Source organism: Hippopotamus amphibius, chromosome 8 (assembly GCF_030028045.1).
Source record: "Hippopotamus amphibius kiboko isolate mHipAmp2 chromosome 8, mHipAmp2.hap2, whole genome shotgun sequence".
Lineage (NCBI taxonomy): Eukaryota > Metazoa > Chordata > Mammalia > Artiodactyla > Hippopotamidae > Hippopotamus > Hippopotamus amphibius.
In genome coordinates, this window is record NC_080193.1 from 15,704,629 (window position 1) to 15,722,748 (window position 18,120).

Below are 18,120 nucleotides of genomic sequence, written 5' to 3' on the forward strand. Positions count from 1 at the left end.
TCCTAAGTTGGGTTCCCTAGAGGCAGGTCCTGAGATGGGTGATCTGGCACGTGATTTATGGAGGGAGTTCTCCAGGATACTTCTCAACAGGATAGGAAATGGGGGAGAAGCTAAGCAGGGACATGGCTGCAGGTGACTAGAGTCTCTGCCTGATCCCGCAGGGGGCTCTGGAGTGTGAACTGTATTGTAGAGTCTCTTGAGGCAAGGAAGCTGGCCTTTTGCACACCTGCGCCACTTAGGCCCTGGCTCTGAGCCATCTCGGGGAGGTGCTGTAATCACCCAAGGGCAAGCCTCCAAAGGAGGTCTCAGGTCTGAGCCGTCAGCACCAGCATCCCTAAACGAGGTCACTGGGACTGTGAGCAGGACATCAAGACATGTGGGTGGTGCTCAGTGGCCACTAATTTTACCATCCTATCTTCAAAGCAGAGGAGTGAGTACTCTGTAGTCCTAGAGGAAAATGAGTCTTCAACATCTGCAAGGTATCCTGATACCCATACCCTTCCTGTCTCAGGCCCTAAGAGCAGGTGACTCAGAGAACATCAGGACTCCTGGCTTCTGCCCCCGGCTCCACCCCCAGAGGAAGGGCCATCCTGATACCACATTCTCCTCCCCCTACCGGGCCTCATCCTGGCTGGCAAGCTGGTCCAGAGGGATGGGAGGTCCAGAGCCCAAGACTGCGTTCCCCAGCATGTGGCTGGATGGGTGGCAAGCCGTGCCCCCGCACCTGTGGGTCTGGAGCCTCCGCAAGCACCAGCAGGAGGCCCAGCAGCAGGGCCGGTACCGCGGCTGCGCAGCAGAACCGGTCTCCTCTCTACCCCAGGCCCTGCCTGCAAAACATGCTCAAACTCTTTTAAGTCCTGATCCAAGCCTTTGCCCATGCTGCTTCCTCAGCCCAGAACGCTCATGCTTATGTGCAAATACGAATTAGCTGAGAGTTTGGTTAAAAATACAGATTTCTAGGCCCTACCCCCAGAGTCTGGGCCAGGAGTCTGGGCTACTTTTCCATTGGTGGTTTGGATGTTCCCTCCCTTCTACACTCCAGCCTGTGCAGTGAAAAGAGAGAGAGAGAGAGAGAGAGAGAGAGGAAAAAGAAAACCAACGCCTCTCCCCCCAGACTACCTGCTTTCAAACTCTTCTTTTCTAGAACACAAGCCACCCAAATCACCATTGCCGCTGATTTTCCTGCAAGAAATGCAGATGAAGTGGAGAGGTTTCCAAGGAATCAGACCTCAGCTCTGCAGAAAGGTTTTTCTGTGGAAGGACCCTGAGAAGGAGGAAGGATGTAGATAAGGCATGACCGAGCCGGGCAAGTCCATCGGCATCTTTCTGCAAAGCAAACTTCAGGCAGCTGAATCCACAGTTATCAGACAATACGTGGACTGTGCTGACATCCGACCACTTAGAACTAAACTCCATTCCGCGCTCATGAACCTATTAGATGAAAATGCCTCATTTTAGATAACTGCAAATTGCTTTCTGAGCATAATTTCCTATTAGTTCATTAATCTCTCTATTCAGAATGCCGACAAGACAGCTGATGATAATTCCGGAGGAAGCGGGCACTGAACCAAAGCAGGAGGGAAAAGGGTTAGACATTCAGAAGTATCCTGGCTTCTGGTGTGGAGGGGCGCCCCCAAATTAATTCATAACATTAATAACAGTATTAGCTTTCAGTTATTAAGCTCTTACGATGGGCCAGGTACTCGGCTAATTATTCCCCCTGATTTATCTCAGTTTTTAAAAGCAACCTAGTAAGGTAGATGTTATTTTCTTCTTTCTATAAGAGGAAGAAACTGAGCCTCAGAAGTGATTATGCAGTTAGTGGCAGAGTCAGGATTCAAATACAGGTTGTGTGTGTCTGACCGACAGCCTGGGTTCCTAATCATACCTTATCTTTTTGACGCAGCACACAAATATTTACTGCACAAATTTACCAGAGAAACCAGGATGAACAAGACTCATGTCTACAGGGTGAGGCCAAGGGATGTAACAGCAGAAGAGGCCGAAAGAGAATCAGCAAAGAGGGACCAACCTTCAAAAACCAAACCAAACCGAAACAACCCCCCCGCCCCCGCCAAAACCAAAACCAAAACAAAACAAAACAAAACTCACACGCTGAAATGTCAGGCGGGAAAATAAAGTTTGATTTTGTCAAACTGCTGCTTTTCTACAGAGCGTTGGTTCTCACACTGTGGTCCCAGGACCAGCAGCACAGCATCACCTGGGAATGTGCTAGAGATGCAAATTCTGGGGACCCACCTCAGACCTGCTGAACTGGAGACTTGGGGGTGGGTCCAGGAAGCTGTGTTTTAATAAACCTTTCAGGGGACTGTGATATACGTAATTCTGACCTATAATCTAGAAAAATAAAATCAGCTCCACAAGGGAATTTGGAGCGCATGAGAGGAGGGCTTCTCAAACTTAATGTGCACAAGAATCATCAGGACAATCTTAAAATGCAGATCTGGAGGCAGCAGGTCTGGGGTGGGGCCCAAGAGTCTGCGTTTCTAATCAGCTCCCAGGGGATGACGATGCTGCAGGCCCAGGGGTCCCCTTGCAGTAGTAATGGGTCTGAGCCAGGGAGTTTCTGGCAGTAACGCCACCAGAATTGCTCTAGGTTTAAAAAAAAAGGGGGGGGGGAGAATCATTGTCTTCAGGACAGACTCAAACTCAAGCCTCTGGAGATGCTTTAGGAGAACAGGAAATGACCTGCATCACACACCACTTTTTCCCCCAAAGTTCCCACTCAGGTATAAGGCCTTCCCTGAGCACTTTAATTAAAACTGCAGCCCCTTCCCTGACCCTTCCTATCTCCCGTCTCTGCTTTATTCTTCTCCTTAACACTCAAGCATCATCTGAACAGATGACCTATTTTACTAATTTACTTTGTTTACTGTCCAGCCTGCCCCAGCTCCATCCCCCATCAGCATGTAAGTTCCATGAGGACAGGGACTCTGTTTCATTCGCCATTATTTCTCCTGCGCCTAGAACAGTGCCCAGCGCACAGTATGTGCTCAATAAACATCAGTCAAGTAAATGAACAAATAGTTCTGCCCACTTTTTCTAAGACGCTCCCCCGCCCCCTTCCCAGCGCTGCCCTCTCGAATTTCACCTGCTGCTGCTCTCATGCACGCACTCCAGCTTCATCGAAATTCCTCTCTCTATAGGTGTGTCTTCCCCTAAACTCCTTGACAATGGGGTCTGTGTGTTATCCTTTTCTGTCCTTCATCCAACCCTTCCAAACAAAATTTTGCCAATCTTTGAAAACTCACATAAACAGCCATCCATCCTCACTATAATTCATGCAAAAACTGGAGAATTTCATTCATGGAAGAGTAAGGTCAGCTGGTGCTATCAGTAATGCATGCTCCTAATTACGTACTAGAGAGAGCGCTAACCTCTGCTGTCGTGACACAAGCACAGTGTCAAAGTTCCTGAAGCATCCTGAACTCTGTAGCTGCTACAGATTCTGCTTTCACCTTGTGGGCAGTTTCCTAAGGGCTGAGTAAATTAGTAATATCAGTTGTTCCTTCCAACCACAGCTTGGTTTGAATCCTGCCTCTTACAATTCCAGGAGCCATTTCTGCACAAGGTGGAGTGAGGAGGACCGTTTGATAAAATATTGTCATCTGGGGCAAGGACATTTCACCTATTCCTTCCAACAGCCCTAGGTGGGGGTGCTAATATTGAGCCCACTTTGCAGGTAAGGAAACTGAGCCCCAGGATGAGAGTCCCTTGCTCAAGGTCACACATGGAGTTTGCCAATGCAGGTGGGACTCCAGCTCAGTTCTGGCTGCTTTAAAGCCTCTGTTTCTGGCGCCCACCTCTCTCCCCCAGGTCCCCGTCCCTCCCCCACCCCTTGGCAGGGTCTGAGCCTCTGCTCATTACTTCTAGAACAGACAGAGCAGGAGTGAAGCCTTCTTCAGACTTCTGCCTCTAGTGCTGAAAATTAAAACGGCTCAGGAAGTGTTCAGCCTCGCTGACTCCTGGCTGCGTCCCTGTCACCTAATTACCTGACTTCAAAGCCTCCGCTCGGCAGGTGTGAGGATGTGAAAGCTGCTGTTTCACCTCAGACCATGGAGTGACTACACACAGATGAGACAGGCACCGGAGCAGCTGGTGTACCGGGGAAATCAGACAGAATTTCGAGTCGGGCCCGAGGGCCTGACTTTGTGCGTCTCAAAGTTGGAAAGAGCAGGGACTGCCGTCCTGCGGGCTCGCCTGAGAGCTGGGTCTATAATGGACCCAGGTGGGGCTGTGGGCCTCCAAACACTAATGCGTGGTGCTTACTGCACATCCCCTCCCACCCCGCCCCCGCCTCGTGCCACGGAGCTTGAGGTTCCTTAGAGCCTGGGGCTCGTGAACCCTCCCCACAACTCCTGGAGGGAAGGGCACGCGGCCTCACCTTAGGACTGAGAGATCCAGGCTGGGGGAAGAGTGAGAACTCCTTCACGGGGCAGGGATGTGGGGAGACCCGAAGGAACCCAAATGGATTCCCAGCCTGGGCCAGACAAGGCAGAGGAAGGCTAGAGGAGAAAGAAGGGTTCCTGCTTTTCAACTTAGTGGCTCCTAGAAAGCGATCAGATGCACATTCATTTGTAACCCTTAGATACGGCTGAATGTTATTGACTATGTTACAGTAATTGGACCAAAGGGGGTATTTAATACAAGTTTACAGAAGAGGAAGGCCAGGCAGAAAGGCATGTGTGACCTTTGACAGAGGACACAACTCTAAGGCTGGCACTGGGCTATGTCCTTCGCTGATTTATTCAACGCTTATCCCACATTGGGCAGCTGCGATGATTATTCCTTTCGTGCAGATGAAAATATTAGCAACCCAAATGTGAGGCCACTCACTCAAGGTCACCGAGCTAGACAGTAGCGGGACCAGGATGTAAACCCATCTCAGTCTGACTCCAGGGCCCACGCTGGGCACCACAGTCTCTCCTGCACCCCTATCTGTTGCCAGCCACGACCTGGGATGGGCGTGTGGAAGCAGGGGAAGATGGGGCTTGTGTGGTCTGGTCTTTTCACCAGAACTCAAGACCAACGTGATGCCACAGGAAGGACAGGAGTTCGGGGGTCAGGATTCCAGACCTGACTGCCACTTCTTAGCTGTGTGACCTCAGGCTTATCCTTGCTGGGACTCAGCTTTCACATCTGTAAAATGGGAAGAATCAGAACCACTCCCATTCAGAGAAGTACCATGAGGAGAAAAAAACAAAGGGGAAAAGGACTTTGCAAACTCAAACTCAGGGACTGGCAAACCATGGCTGAGGGGCCAAAGCCAGTCACAGCATATTTTTGTACAAAAGGCTTTATTGGAATAAATAAATTTGTCACCCTTGTTTACGTATTATCTATGGCTGCTTTTGAGCTACGGCAGAGTTGAGTGGTTGTAACAGGGATCCTACAGCCCGCAAAGCCTAAAATATTTACTATCTGGTCAACCAGAGAAAAAGCCTGCCAACCCCTGCTTTTAGACGCTATGAAAATGCAAGTTCCTGTTGTGCCTCTGCAGACAGCACTACGCGTCTCCAGCGTCGCCCATCAGCTCCAGTTCTTATTCACATGCGCTCTCCTTGACCCTTTACCCAAGTGTAGAGGTTCTTTTAAGACCTATTTCTTCTTCTTCTTTTTTTTTTTTTTGGCCGCGCTGCACGGCAGGTGGGATCTTAATTTCCCCAACCAGGGATCGAACCTGCGCCTCCTGCACTGGAAGCGTGGAGTCTTAACCACTGGACTGCCAGGGAAGTCCCAAAACCCACTTCTGAAAAACAGAGCAAGCAGCTCTCCTGAGAGCCAAGAAACCAAAATCCCACAAGCTGTTTCAGAGCCCAGGATGGCTCCTGCCGACATCAGGCACCACGAAAAGGTGCTTCCAGGAACAGCCACTTACTTGCAGTTTTTACACTTGAGGCCAAAAAGCATCCCTTTCCCACAGACTGTGCACGTCTGAGACATCCAGTACTTCGTGGAAAACCTGCAGAAAAAGAGACAGGAAGTGTTCAAGGCCAACGTGATGGTGACTGACCTATCTCTAGGACGATGACCCCTGAAAGGATAAGATTGCGGACCCTGGATTCTGAGATAGGTGACTTAATCGTGTTGCTTAAACCACTGGAGCCTCAGTCTCTTCATCTGTGAAGCGGGCATAATAACACTATTGACCTCATAGGTTGTTCAGAGGATGAAACAAGGTCTTGCACATCAAGGGCTTCACACAGGGCCCTGTAAACAGAAAGCGCTCACTAAATTGGGCTGTGACATTCAACAAATATTGTCTGGAGGCCTACTACGTGCCAAGTTCAGCTCTGTGACAGACAGATGGGGGTGGAACTGTCCTCAGAGAACCACAAAGCAAGGTGGGGCCCCTGGGAGTCTATTCCCCATCACTGAGCTGAGCCATTCCCCATCAGCGCTATTTACATCACCTGGGGAACTTCAAGAGGGGGTTCCCCTCAAAAAAGTGGAAACCCCGAACTTGAGTAGCAGAGAAGAGACCCCTGAAGTGAAAGCCTTTTCGGATCATCAGCTCACCTCCCTCCCCAGCCACCACCACTTGCTGCAAACATAAGGCAGTTTGGAAGTTTCTGATACACAGCTAGGAACCAGTGGGAACAGAGGTACATTCAATTAACTTCCAGGGTCCCCTGCTGCTGCCAGGGTGCTTTCCTCCCTGAGAGATACCAGGCAGCAGCAGGGCTGGGCCCAAGAAAAGTATTGAAGGTTGTCAGGTCAGACTTAATTTTCATTTTCAATTTTTGTCATCTTCACAGCAGGAGTTGTATCTAATCTCCACTGCCTCGCAGTGTCAAAATGAAAATCGGAAGTGATTATGTAACTTGGTGCTTGAGAATTTGGAGGGCAAGCCTGCATCCCTTTGCTGTATCATCTTGCCTGATGTGGGTCAGTCACTCTTCAAACAGAATGCGCTGCAGCCCAAAGCCTCCACATCTAAGCAAATAGCAATATTCTGAACAGAGACTCTTGTAGCCAAGAAAACTCCCTTTCCAGTTCTGGACTGGGGGTTAGTTAAGTCCCTTTCTGCCCCTTTAGCAGGACCAGCAAGTTTGGCAGCATCTATTTTGCAGGATTTGGCAGCTCTGGGGAATGGTGAACGGGCTCATTTTCACCCTCCAGCCAGCAGTGTGGGAATCGAGAGTATGAATGGCAGATGAGAGTTCCCTCTCCTTTCCAGCCCTCTCCTATCCCTGGGATCAGCAACCCCTCTTCCAAGCTGTGGCTGAGGTGACTCTGAGGACAGCGGATGGTATGGGATTTTAATTTCATTTTTTCACCGAGGCTGGGATGAGTCCAGTCCATCCTGGCATGGAGCCCCGGGTGAGACTGGAGAGTAACAGGGCATCCCAAGGGCCAGGTCCCCTAAGAAGATGTTCCTGATGCCCAAGATCACCAGATCATTTTCCTCCTCTTGGTATCAGCATTTGAATCTGAGGTACCACCAGGTCTAATATTAGGGCACTAGAGTCTGGTGTCCTGGCTGAGCCATGGGTGTGGCCAACTGGGGTGGAGACAATCCAGGGGCATGGCCAGTCCAGGAGTGGAACTGAGCCAGGGGTGTGGTCAATCCAGGGATGGAGCTGAGCCATGGATGTGGCCAATAGGGGTGGAGCCAAGACAGAGGCATGGCCAATCCAGGGATGGAGCTGAGCTGGGGGTGGAGCTGAGTCAGGGGTGTGGTTAATCCAGGGGTGGAGCTGAGCTAGGGGTGTGGTTAATCCAGGGGTGGAGCTGAGCTAGGGGTGTGGCCAATCCAGAGGTGAAGCTGAGCCAGGGAGCAGTGTGTAAGCAAACAAAAAAGACCCTTCTTTATGTTGCCTTTCTCTCTGCATCTCACCGCCTGACCACTGACATGTCTATCATGTATTTCTCATGTCTTCCTCCACCGTTTTCTCATCTGAGTCTTAACAACTATCCATGGTCTGTTAACTGTCTATCCCTCCACTAGACCGCAAGCTCCCCAAGGGTGAAAGTCTTACGCTGTGTTCAGTGCTGCAGCCCTGGTACAGGTACTCTCTATAAATATTAGGGGAAAGAAACCATGAATGAGTGAACTCTCTGCTGGTCACAGAGGCCTTGTGCAAAGAAAGCTCTCAGCAGAAGTCTCAAAAGAACACAAAATGCTAGGGTTAATTAGCTTGTAGATTCATTACTTAATCATTCAGGGCCTCAGTGATCCTATCTGTCAAATGGAAGTGACCACACTTGCGCAACTTACCCCGCTGAGTCTGTGAACAGATTGTGAGGATAATGAGATAAAATGTGGAAAGTTAACTTCGTATAAGGGATGATTCAGCAGATAGAAATTTCCTTTCTGAAAAGGGCAGGTGTACTCCTGGAGAGGTTGTCCGGTGCACCCAACAGGACTGGAGCCCTGGACTGACCTATGCTTCAGTGGAAAGTGAGCATCTATGACTTCAGCCTGCTAAGTTGTCTTCTGGGTGGGGAGACCCAAAATTAGGACAGGCATTTGTCTTAATATTGATACCATTTATTGAATGGTTATTATGTACCAGGCACTTTTCTTAGCACTTTTATTATATTATCTTATTTAATCCTCATGACCACCCTATGAGTAGGCAGAAATATCTGATGAGAAAATTGAGCCTCAGAGAGGTTAGTAACTTGCTCAAGGTTGCAGAGCTTTAGTAGCTGGGACTGGAATACAGATCAGTCTGACTCCAAATCCCTGGCTCTTAACCACTAGGTGTTAATTTTATAAGAGCCAGGCGAATAAGAAGCAGACATCTCAGTCCCCTGCCACATCGAGGTTCAGCCTGGCAGAGGAGAGAAGAGCATGGCAATACAGGAGCTGGGGCAAAACACTCTGTCCAGCCTTTCCCCATACTGCGGCCAGAGCCGTCAGCCCTCCCTGTGCTGGGAGGTGGGGCCTGGTACGCCCGGGAAGCCAGCCTACCTGTGCTTGATGGAGTTGCCGAGGTCTCTGCGAGGGATCTGCGGGGACCAGCGCGGCACGGACAGCGTGTCTGCAGGGAGAGAAGAGAGGAGGAGAGGTCCTGTTACGCTGAGAATCAGTAGTGGGGCTGCCTCCCACCAAGCTCCATAAGAAAGAGGGAGGCTCACTGGCCTCAGGAGGGACACTGGCCACCATCACTTGCTAAACCAAAGCCAAATGGAAAACTGGTTTAGTGCATGTTATCGTAACTCACACAAGGTCCCCGGGTGGGGCAGTGCATGGAAAGAAACCAGCTGGGGGAAGAATAAAATTGAGCATGGCTCCCGCGGACCAAGTGCTTACTGTGTGCCAGGCATGTGCCACGTGATCCACATGCCTTAGCTCCTTACAGCCTCAAAACAAGCTTAGGAGTTGTTAGCATCGTGACCTTACAGACGAGGCAGCTGAGGCCTGGAGAGAGGAAGTCATGTGCTCAAGATCATACATCTTGTAGACCACACAGCAGCTGTGAATCCAGGCTTAAGGGACCTGGAACACGCGCCTGTGCCAGCAAAGCTCTAACTCGGCAGAGTCCAAATGCCAGTCACACAAGTACCACTTTCCTAATTTTTGCTATGCCCCTGTACAACCCATAAAATTATCTACTTAACATTTTTTTGAGTTAGCATACTGTATTTGTTTTTCTCTTTCTGGCTTACTTCACTCTGTATGACAGACTCTAGGTCTATCCACCTCACTACATATAGCTCCATTTCATTCCTTTTTATAGCTGAGTAATATTCCATTGTATATATGTGCCACAACTTCTTTATCCATTCATCTGTTGATGGGCATTTAGGTTGCTTCCATGTCCTGGCTATTGTAAATAGTGCTGCAGTGAACATTATGGTACATGTTTGTTTTTGGATTATGGTTTTCTCTGGGTATATGCCCAGGAGTGGGATTACTAGGTCATATGGTAGTTCCATTTTTAGTTTTTTAAGGAACCTCCAAACCGTTTTCCATAGTGGCTGTACCAACTTACATTCCCACCAACAGTGCAGGAGAGTTCCCTTTTCTCCACACCCTCTCCAACATTTATTGTTTCTAGATTTTTTGATGATGGCCATTCTGACCAGTGTGAGGTGATACTTCATTGTGGCTTTGACTTGCATTTCTCTAATGATTAGTGATGTGGAGCATCTTTTCATGTGTTTGTTGGCCATCTGTATGTCTTCTTTGGAGAAGAAATGTCTATTTAGGTCTTCTGCCCATTTGTGAATTGGGTTATTTGTTTTTTTGGTATTAAGCTGCATGAGCTGCTTGTATATTTTGGAGATTAATCCTTTGTCCGTTGCTTCGTTGGCAAGTATTTTTCTCCCATTCTGAGGGTTGCCTTCTTGTCTTGTTTATGGTTTCTTTCACTGTGCAAAAGTTTTTAAGTTTCATGAGGTCCCATTTGTTTATTCTTGACTTTATTTCCATGATTCTAGGAGGTGGGTCAAAAAGGATCTTGCTTTGATGTATGTCATAGAGTGTTCTGCCTATGTTTTCCTCTAGGAGTTTTATACTGTCTGGCCTCACATTTAGGTCTTTAATCCATTTGGAGTTTATTTTTGTGTATGGCGTTAGGAAGTGTTCTAATTTCATTCTTTTACATGTTGCTGTCCAATTTTCCCAGCACCACTTATTGAAGAGGCTGTCTTTTTTCCACTGTATATTTGTGCCTCCTTTGTCAAAGATAAGGAGCCCATATGTGCTTGGGTTTACCTCTGGGTTCTCTATTCTGTTCCATTGATCTTCCTTTCTATTTTTGTGCCAGTACCATACTGTCTTGATCACTGTGGCCATGTAGTATAGTTTGGAAGTCAGGAGGCCTGATTCCACCAACTCCGTCTTTCCTTCTCAAGATTGCTTTGGCTATTTGGGGTCTTTTGCGTTTCCATACAAATCGTAAGATTTCTTGTTCTAGTTCTGTGAAAAATGCCATTGGTAATTTGATAGGGATTGCGTTGAATCTGTAAATTGCTTTGGGGAGTACAGTCATTTTCACAATGTTGATTCTTCCAATCCAGGAACATGGTATGTCCCTCCATCTGTTTGTGTCATTTTTGATTTCTTTCATCAGTGTCTTATAGTTTTCTGCATACAGGTCTTTTGCCTCCTTAGGCAGGTTTATTCCTAGGTATTTTATTCTTTTTGTTGTAATGGTAAATGGGAGAGTTTCCTTAATTTCTCTTTCTGCTCTTTCGTTGTTAGTGTATAGGAATGCATGAGATTTCTGCGCATTAATTTTGTATCCTGCAACTTTACTAAATTCATCGATTAGTGCTAGCAGTTTTCTGGTAGAATCTTTAGGGTTTTCTATATATAATATCATGTTGTCTGCAAAGAGTGACAATTTTACTTCTTCTTTTCCAATTTGGATTCCTTTTATTTCATTTTCTTCTCTGATTGCTGTGGCTAAAGCTTCCAAAACTATGTTGAATAATAATGATGAGAGTGGGTACCCTTGTCTTGTTCCTGTTCTTAGAGGGAATGCTTTTAAGTTTTTCGCCATTTAGAATGATGTCGGCTTTTGGTTTCTCATATATGGCTTTTATCATGTTGAGGTAATTTCCTTCTATGCCCATTTTCTGGAGAGTTTGTATCATAAATGGGTGTTGAATTTTGTCAAAGCTTTTTCTGCATCTATTGAGATGATCATATGGTTTTTATCCTTCAATTTGTTGATATGATGTATCACATTGATTGATTTGAGTATACTGAAGAATCCATGCATTCCAGGGATAAACCCCACTTGATCATGGTGTATGATCTTTTTTTTAATTAATTAATTAATTAATTTTATTGGCTGTGTTGGGTCTTTTTTGCTGTGCGCAGTCTTTCTTTAGTTGTGGCGAGTGGGGGCTACTCTTCGTTGTGGTGCGCGGGCTCCTCATTGCCATGCTTCTCTTGTTGCAGAGGACGGGCTCTAGGCACGTGGCCTTCAGTAGTTACAGCACATGGACTCAATAGTTGTGACTCACGGGCTCTAAAGCACAGGCTCAATAGTTGTGGCGCACGGGCTTAGTTGCTCCATGGCATATAGGATCTTCCTGGAGCAGGGATCGAACCAGTGTCCCATGCACTGGCAGGCGGATTCTCAACCACTACGCCACCTAGGAAGCCCAGTGTATGATCTTTTTAATGTGCTGTTGGATTCTGTTAGCTAGTATTCTGTTGAGGATTTTTGCATCTATATTCATCAGTGATATTGCCCTGTAATTTTCTTTTTTTTGTGACATCTTTGCCTGGTTTTGGTATCAGGGTGATCGTGGCCTCGTAGAATGAGTTTGGGAGTGTTCCTCCTTCTGCTATATTTTGGAAGAGTTTGAGAAAGATAGGTGTTAGCTCTTCTCTAAATGTTTGATAGAATTCGCCTGTGAAGCCATCTGGCCCTGGGCTTTTGTTTGTTGGGAGATTTTTAATCACAGTCTCAATTTCCGTACTTGTGATTGGTCTGTTCATATTTTCTATTTCTTCCTGGTTCAGTCTTGGAAGATTGTACTTTTTTAAGAATTTATCCATTTCTTCGAGGTTATCCAATTTATTGGCATATAGTTGCTTGTAGTAGTCTCTCATGATCTTTTGTATTTCTGCAGTGTCAGTTGTTACTTCTCCTTTTTCATTTCTAATTCTGTTGATTTGTGTCTTCTCCCTTTTTTTCCTGATGAGTCTGGCTAATGGTTTATCAATTTTGTTTATCTTCTCAAAGAACCAGCTTTTAGTTTCATTGTTCTAAGAGGGAAGTTTATAGCAATACAGTCCTACCTCAAGAAACAAGAAAAATATCAAATAAACAACCTAACCTTACACCTAAAACAATTAGAGAAAGAAGAACAAAAAAATCCCAAAGTGAGCAGAAGGAAAGAAATCATAAAGATCAGATTGGAAATAAATGAAAAAGAAATAAAGGAAACAATAGCAAAGATCAATGATACTTAACATTTTAAGTTGACTTGTTTGTTTGTTTAAACACATTTATTCTCAAAGTGAACTCTATATGGAAAACCAATATCATTTTCTGTATAACTATTTAAAATATGTCTAAGCATGTAGCACCTAAACTCAGGCTAGAATAAATGAATGGATTGATGAATGGGTGGATGAGTGGGTGGACAGATGGATAGATGGATAGGTGGGTGGATGGGTGGATAGATGAATGTCTGGATAGGTGGGGGGCTGAATGGTTGGATAGGTGGGCGGATGGACAGATGAGTCAGTAGATGGACAGATGAGGTGGGTAGATGGATGGATGGATAAATGAATGTTTGGATAGGTGGGTAGATGAATGGTCAGATAGGTGGGTAGATGAACAGATGAGCTACAAGACGGACAGATGGGTAGGTGGATGGATGGACTGGTGGATGGATGGAGAGATGGATGGATGGATGGATGGATGGATAGACAGCTAGATGGATGGATAAACTGATAGATGAATGGGCATGAGAAAGAAACAATAAATCACACAGACTTCAGACTGGGTGCCTATTTCCATCTGGTCTTTTCTTTCATGACTTAGGCTACATCCCAGTGACCCACACGATCACTCCACCACTGACTGAGTTCCAGGACTTCTTCCATAGCCTCTGGGCACCAGCCCCCACCTCCACTCCACTGCCTGGTTGCCTGCATCACCCTCCTTGCAGACCTCGCAGGCCCCAGAGAGGTGTGAAACAACAGCAGAAATGAACTGGTGCTGCCTGTGAAACCTGCACCAGCTAGGGGAGGGAGGAAGAAAGTGCCTGACCCACACGCCAGCTCTCATTTCTCAGGCTAGATGGATGGAGTTGGCTTCCTGTCCTCAGAGCTGCAAATGCACGCCTCATTTTTCACAGCAAGTGTTATGGAGTGCCGTGCTCAGCGGGGAGCTGGGCATGTCTGAACTGACCAGGGAGCATTTAACCCTAACCCATTCACTCCTCTCTTCTAATGACACTGTCGACAGCCATCTGAAAGCTGCTTCCAGAAACCCCAATTCTGCCCCTGTAAAGCTGGGACCATTTCTGGGAAAGCAAATGATTTCCCAAGCCCCAAAGGCCGGAGAAAACCCAAGAGGGAGATAGCATGATATATCAATCAGAATCACAGCCAGTGGAATTTCCTCTGGTTTAACTAAAAACTAAATGTCATCAGGTCCAAGCCCATTTTATTACTTGTTTTGGCTTCTGAGAGAAACAAAAGAGATAAGAAAGAAAAACAATCTTAAAAGAGAGAAAGAGCAAGGGACTGAAGTCAGATTTGGGAGGAAGGATGCTACCTGTGAACTCCTTAAAGCACTTTCTCCATTGCCAGGGATGGGCAGAGGCAGAATGGCTGTGCTGGAGAGGAAGGGTTAGCTCAGATACACAGCCTCCTCACGGGGAATCTACAAAACTAGGAGTACCAAAGGGGTTTCGTCTCATGGGATGTTAGTAGTGGCTGTCTAGAAAAGTGTGTTGAGAAGGATTCTGAGGCTCAAGAGGAAAGAGCATTGAGATTGATTAGTAATGTCTGCCAGGAGTGGAAAATAAGGCGGTACCAACATGTCTGCATATTTTTGCCATTCCTACCGGGACAGGGACCACATCATCTTTGCATCACTGCCTCATAGCATAGCAAGCACCTGGGACAAAGTAAGTACGTAATACATGTTTGCTGAATCTGAGCTTACTATCACAGGAACAGTGAATATACTGAGCACTTAATACATGGCAGGCAGGCATTATTCTGTGCAGTTTGTGCCCAGAAGCTATGCCTTTATGCAATCAGTGTTCTCATTATTCCCACTGCACAAAGGAAGACACAGGAACTCAGAGGGGTGCAGTGACTTGCTAAAGGTCACACAGCCGGGCACTGGTAGATCCTCAAGAAGTAACTCTGCAGTTTCTCATGAGCCTTCCAAAAGCCCCTACATCAGCATTTTCAATCAGGAGAACTTCTGCTCAAGGGAACAACTGGCATTGTTTGGAGATATTGCCAGATGACTGGGGCATGGGGAAGGGAGGCTACTGGCATCTAATGGGTAGAGACCAGGGATGCTACTCAACATCCTACAACACACAAGACAGACCCCCACATCAAAGAGCTAACCAGACCCAAATGGCAATAGTGCCAAGGCTGAGAAACCCTGATGGAGGTGTTTTTCACTTCTCTAGCTATCTCCCCACCCCCTCCCTCCCCCTACAATCTCAAGATGGTACTTCTGAAGCTCAACTCAGTAGAGAACAAATCCTCTTTTATTATAAGCACATCTCACTGTTAGATTCATATCCTAGTTATCCTGTTATTCTCAATTACAGCACCTTCTCAAAAAACTAGATGTAATTAAGTTTAGTAGTTTGGTTTCATTTCCCAATATCTGGTTGAAGGGGTGAATTCCATCAATTACATTCAACGGCTGCGACATCATTAGTCTCCAGCAGTAATAACCTCCACACGGCTTCGTCCGTGGGTGTGCAGATCTGAACTCTGAGATCTTCTCTTTACTTTCTTCATTTGGATTTCATTAAATTTGCCAATGCAAGCCGTAAAGCAAAGGAAAGCTGTTTAAAGGGAAAATCTATGAAAATTCAGGCCTTATCATAACAGAGAAGGCAAACAGCATTTATAGCAATTACACTGATATATAAACTTATGTTTAACAATCAAAGTGCCTATTAAGATGTCTCCATAGCTGAACAAAAGCTTCTTTTCTACTCTAATTTTCTGATAACAAGTCACGCAGACACGGAGGCAGAATTGTGACCATCCCTGGTGCCCTCGGTTCCAGGGGTAGAATAATAGACATTTCTTTCCAGATATTTTCACTTGCAGTGCATGGAAAGGGAGAGGACTGGAGGGAAGGAGGGCTTTTCTTCCCTCCTTTAGGTCCCACTGTTGATGCCCTCTCAAAAGCACTGCTGTATAGAAGGGGAGAAACCAGGAAGCTTGGTCTTTGACACCTTGGTAGCCAGATAGACAAACAGAAGCCACGGCAGAAGGAACAAACCTTAATAAAGCATCACAGTAAGTAGAGCTTTAAAATGAAAACTCAGGCTCTGACCTCGTGAGCTTGAACTCAGGCTACCAGAGGAGTCAGGCATGGGGAAAACACTTGAAAACATTTAACACAGAGACATCATATAAAAATGGGTGATGATAAAGGAAAAGAAAAGGAAGAAAAAGAAGAGGAGGGGAGAGATAAGAATAAGAGTTTTTAAAATGAGAAATTAGAAAAATAATAAATATGCTTTGTGTTCAGTGTTACCATGGGCCACGCGCTATTGCCAAATAAGCCCTTTACATATATTATCTGATTTTATCCATACACTGCATATGTGTGCACATGTGAGATATCAGCTATTATCACTGATGCCATTTCACCAAGAAGGAAATCAAGAAGTTATGCCATTTGCCCAAGGTCACACAGCAAGTAAAGTTCAGGACTGGGTTTTTTTTTAATTCAGGTCACATAGCTGGGGCTAAATAAACAACAGCCAATTTCACCCCCATTTCACAGATGGGAATACTGAGCCTTAGAAGCAATAAGCAATTGTCTATAGCTAATAAGTGACTGAGCTGGGATTTGAACCTAAGACAGGAACGAATTGGATGCTTCTAGTCCAGACTGCCCTCCAGATACGTGGAGTTCAACCCATCCTATACTGTCTGTGTCTCCTACATCTGTCTGGGAAAAGCAAAGGAAACAATGAGAACTGGCCCTTTTAAACTCACAAAAGGGCCTCAGAGGCCCAGGAGGTGATGTCACAGTATGTTGTTTATTCCTACTATCATTCATGCAGTTACTCAGTAAACATCTTGTGGAATATGCCCACCCTCCACCCCACAGATGTCCACACCCTAATCCCTAGGCCCCATAAGGTATGTGACCTAACAGGCAAAAGGAGATTTTGCAGATGTGACAGAGTTAAGGCTCTTGAAAGGAGAGATGACTGTGGATTAGCCAGGTGGGGCTGATGTCATCATAAGTGAAAGACGGAGGCAGGAGGGCCAGAGTCAGAGAAGGAAATGTGACGTTTGCTGGCTTTGAAGATAGAAAGGGGCCAGGTGCCAAGGCACGCAGCAGCCTCTGGAAGCCAGGAAAGGCAAGAGAACAGTCTCCCCTGGAGCCTCCAGAAAGAACCAGCCCTGAAGACACCTTAACTTTAGCCCTGAGACTGGTTTTGGACTCCTGACCTCCAGAACTGTAAGATAATATATTTATATTCTTGTAAACCACTGAGTTTTATAATTTGTTACAGCAGCCACAGGAGACTGGCTATTTTGTGCCAGGTACGGAACTAGGGCTGGGTATGGAGAACAAGAGAGGTTTTCTGAGCTTAGAGTCTACAGGGGGAGATATAATGTGATACATTCCATGAAGGAAATAAAACAGGACTTTGGGGTTTGTGTTAAGGCAGTGGGAACCATCTAGTACATTAGAACAGAGGCAGGATGCTGTGCAAGGTCTTCTATATTTAAGGGCTCCCTCTGGCGGCTGAGGGGAGAACAGCCTGCCAGGCTATGACAAAAACTGGAGGACCCCATTCCCCGCCCCATCGTCGAACTCCCCACCCCGCTGGGATCCAAAACATCAGCCCTGACCCTTACAAGGCCATTCATCTCCCAGGCCAGGCCTTTCCTACTTGAGCTGTTATGTCATGATCCCACCTGCAGCCCCCAATAAAAAACCCATACCCCGGAGTAACCAGTCCACTGCCTGGCACGGGAACAACGCACAGTGTTACTTCGTGTATGTATCCCAAGTGGGGATTCACCTTTTGGAGCCATGTATGCATTTAATTCAAACAACCTTATGAGATTGTATCCCTAGTTAAGAGATAAGGAAAATGAGGATAATGAATTGTTCAAAGTCCTATTGCTAGTATTTGGCAGACTTGAGAGTTGACTCCAGTTTCCTGTAAAACTAAAGCCTTGCGTTTCACCCCCACACCATACTGCCTTCCCATGCTATGTCTCCTTCTGAGACAAGTGTAAAAATTATTGTTCAAATCATGCAGTCCTTGAGTTGAAAAGCACCACAAGAAACCGTCTATTGCAGTCTCTGAGTCTCTGAACTCATTGGCAAGAAGAGGAGCTATGCTATCCTTAAGTGTTTCCATGGAGATAAAGACCTCTCAGCGCATAATACTATTAATAATAACAGCTAACATTTATTGAGTACTTACTATATGGCA

At 46.3% G+C, this 18,120-nt stretch overlaps 1 protein-coding gene across 1 annotated transcript in view; it reads right to left on the minus strand.

Annotated features, from left to right (window-relative positions):
- The window catches only part of KSR2 (kinase suppressor of ras 2), a 399,544-nt gene that overhangs the window by 89,349 nt on the left and 292,075 nt on the right, over positions 1-18,120 (minus strand). The window contains exons 6-7 of the mRNA XM_057745629.1: positions 8,942-9,011; positions 5,900-5,983 (exon numbers count right to left, since the gene is read on the minus strand). Coding sequence (XP_057601612.1) covers positions 5,900-5,983; positions 8,942-9,011 — 154 coding nt within the window. The remainder of the gene's footprint in view (positions 1-5,899; positions 5,984-8,941; positions 9,012-18,120) is intronic.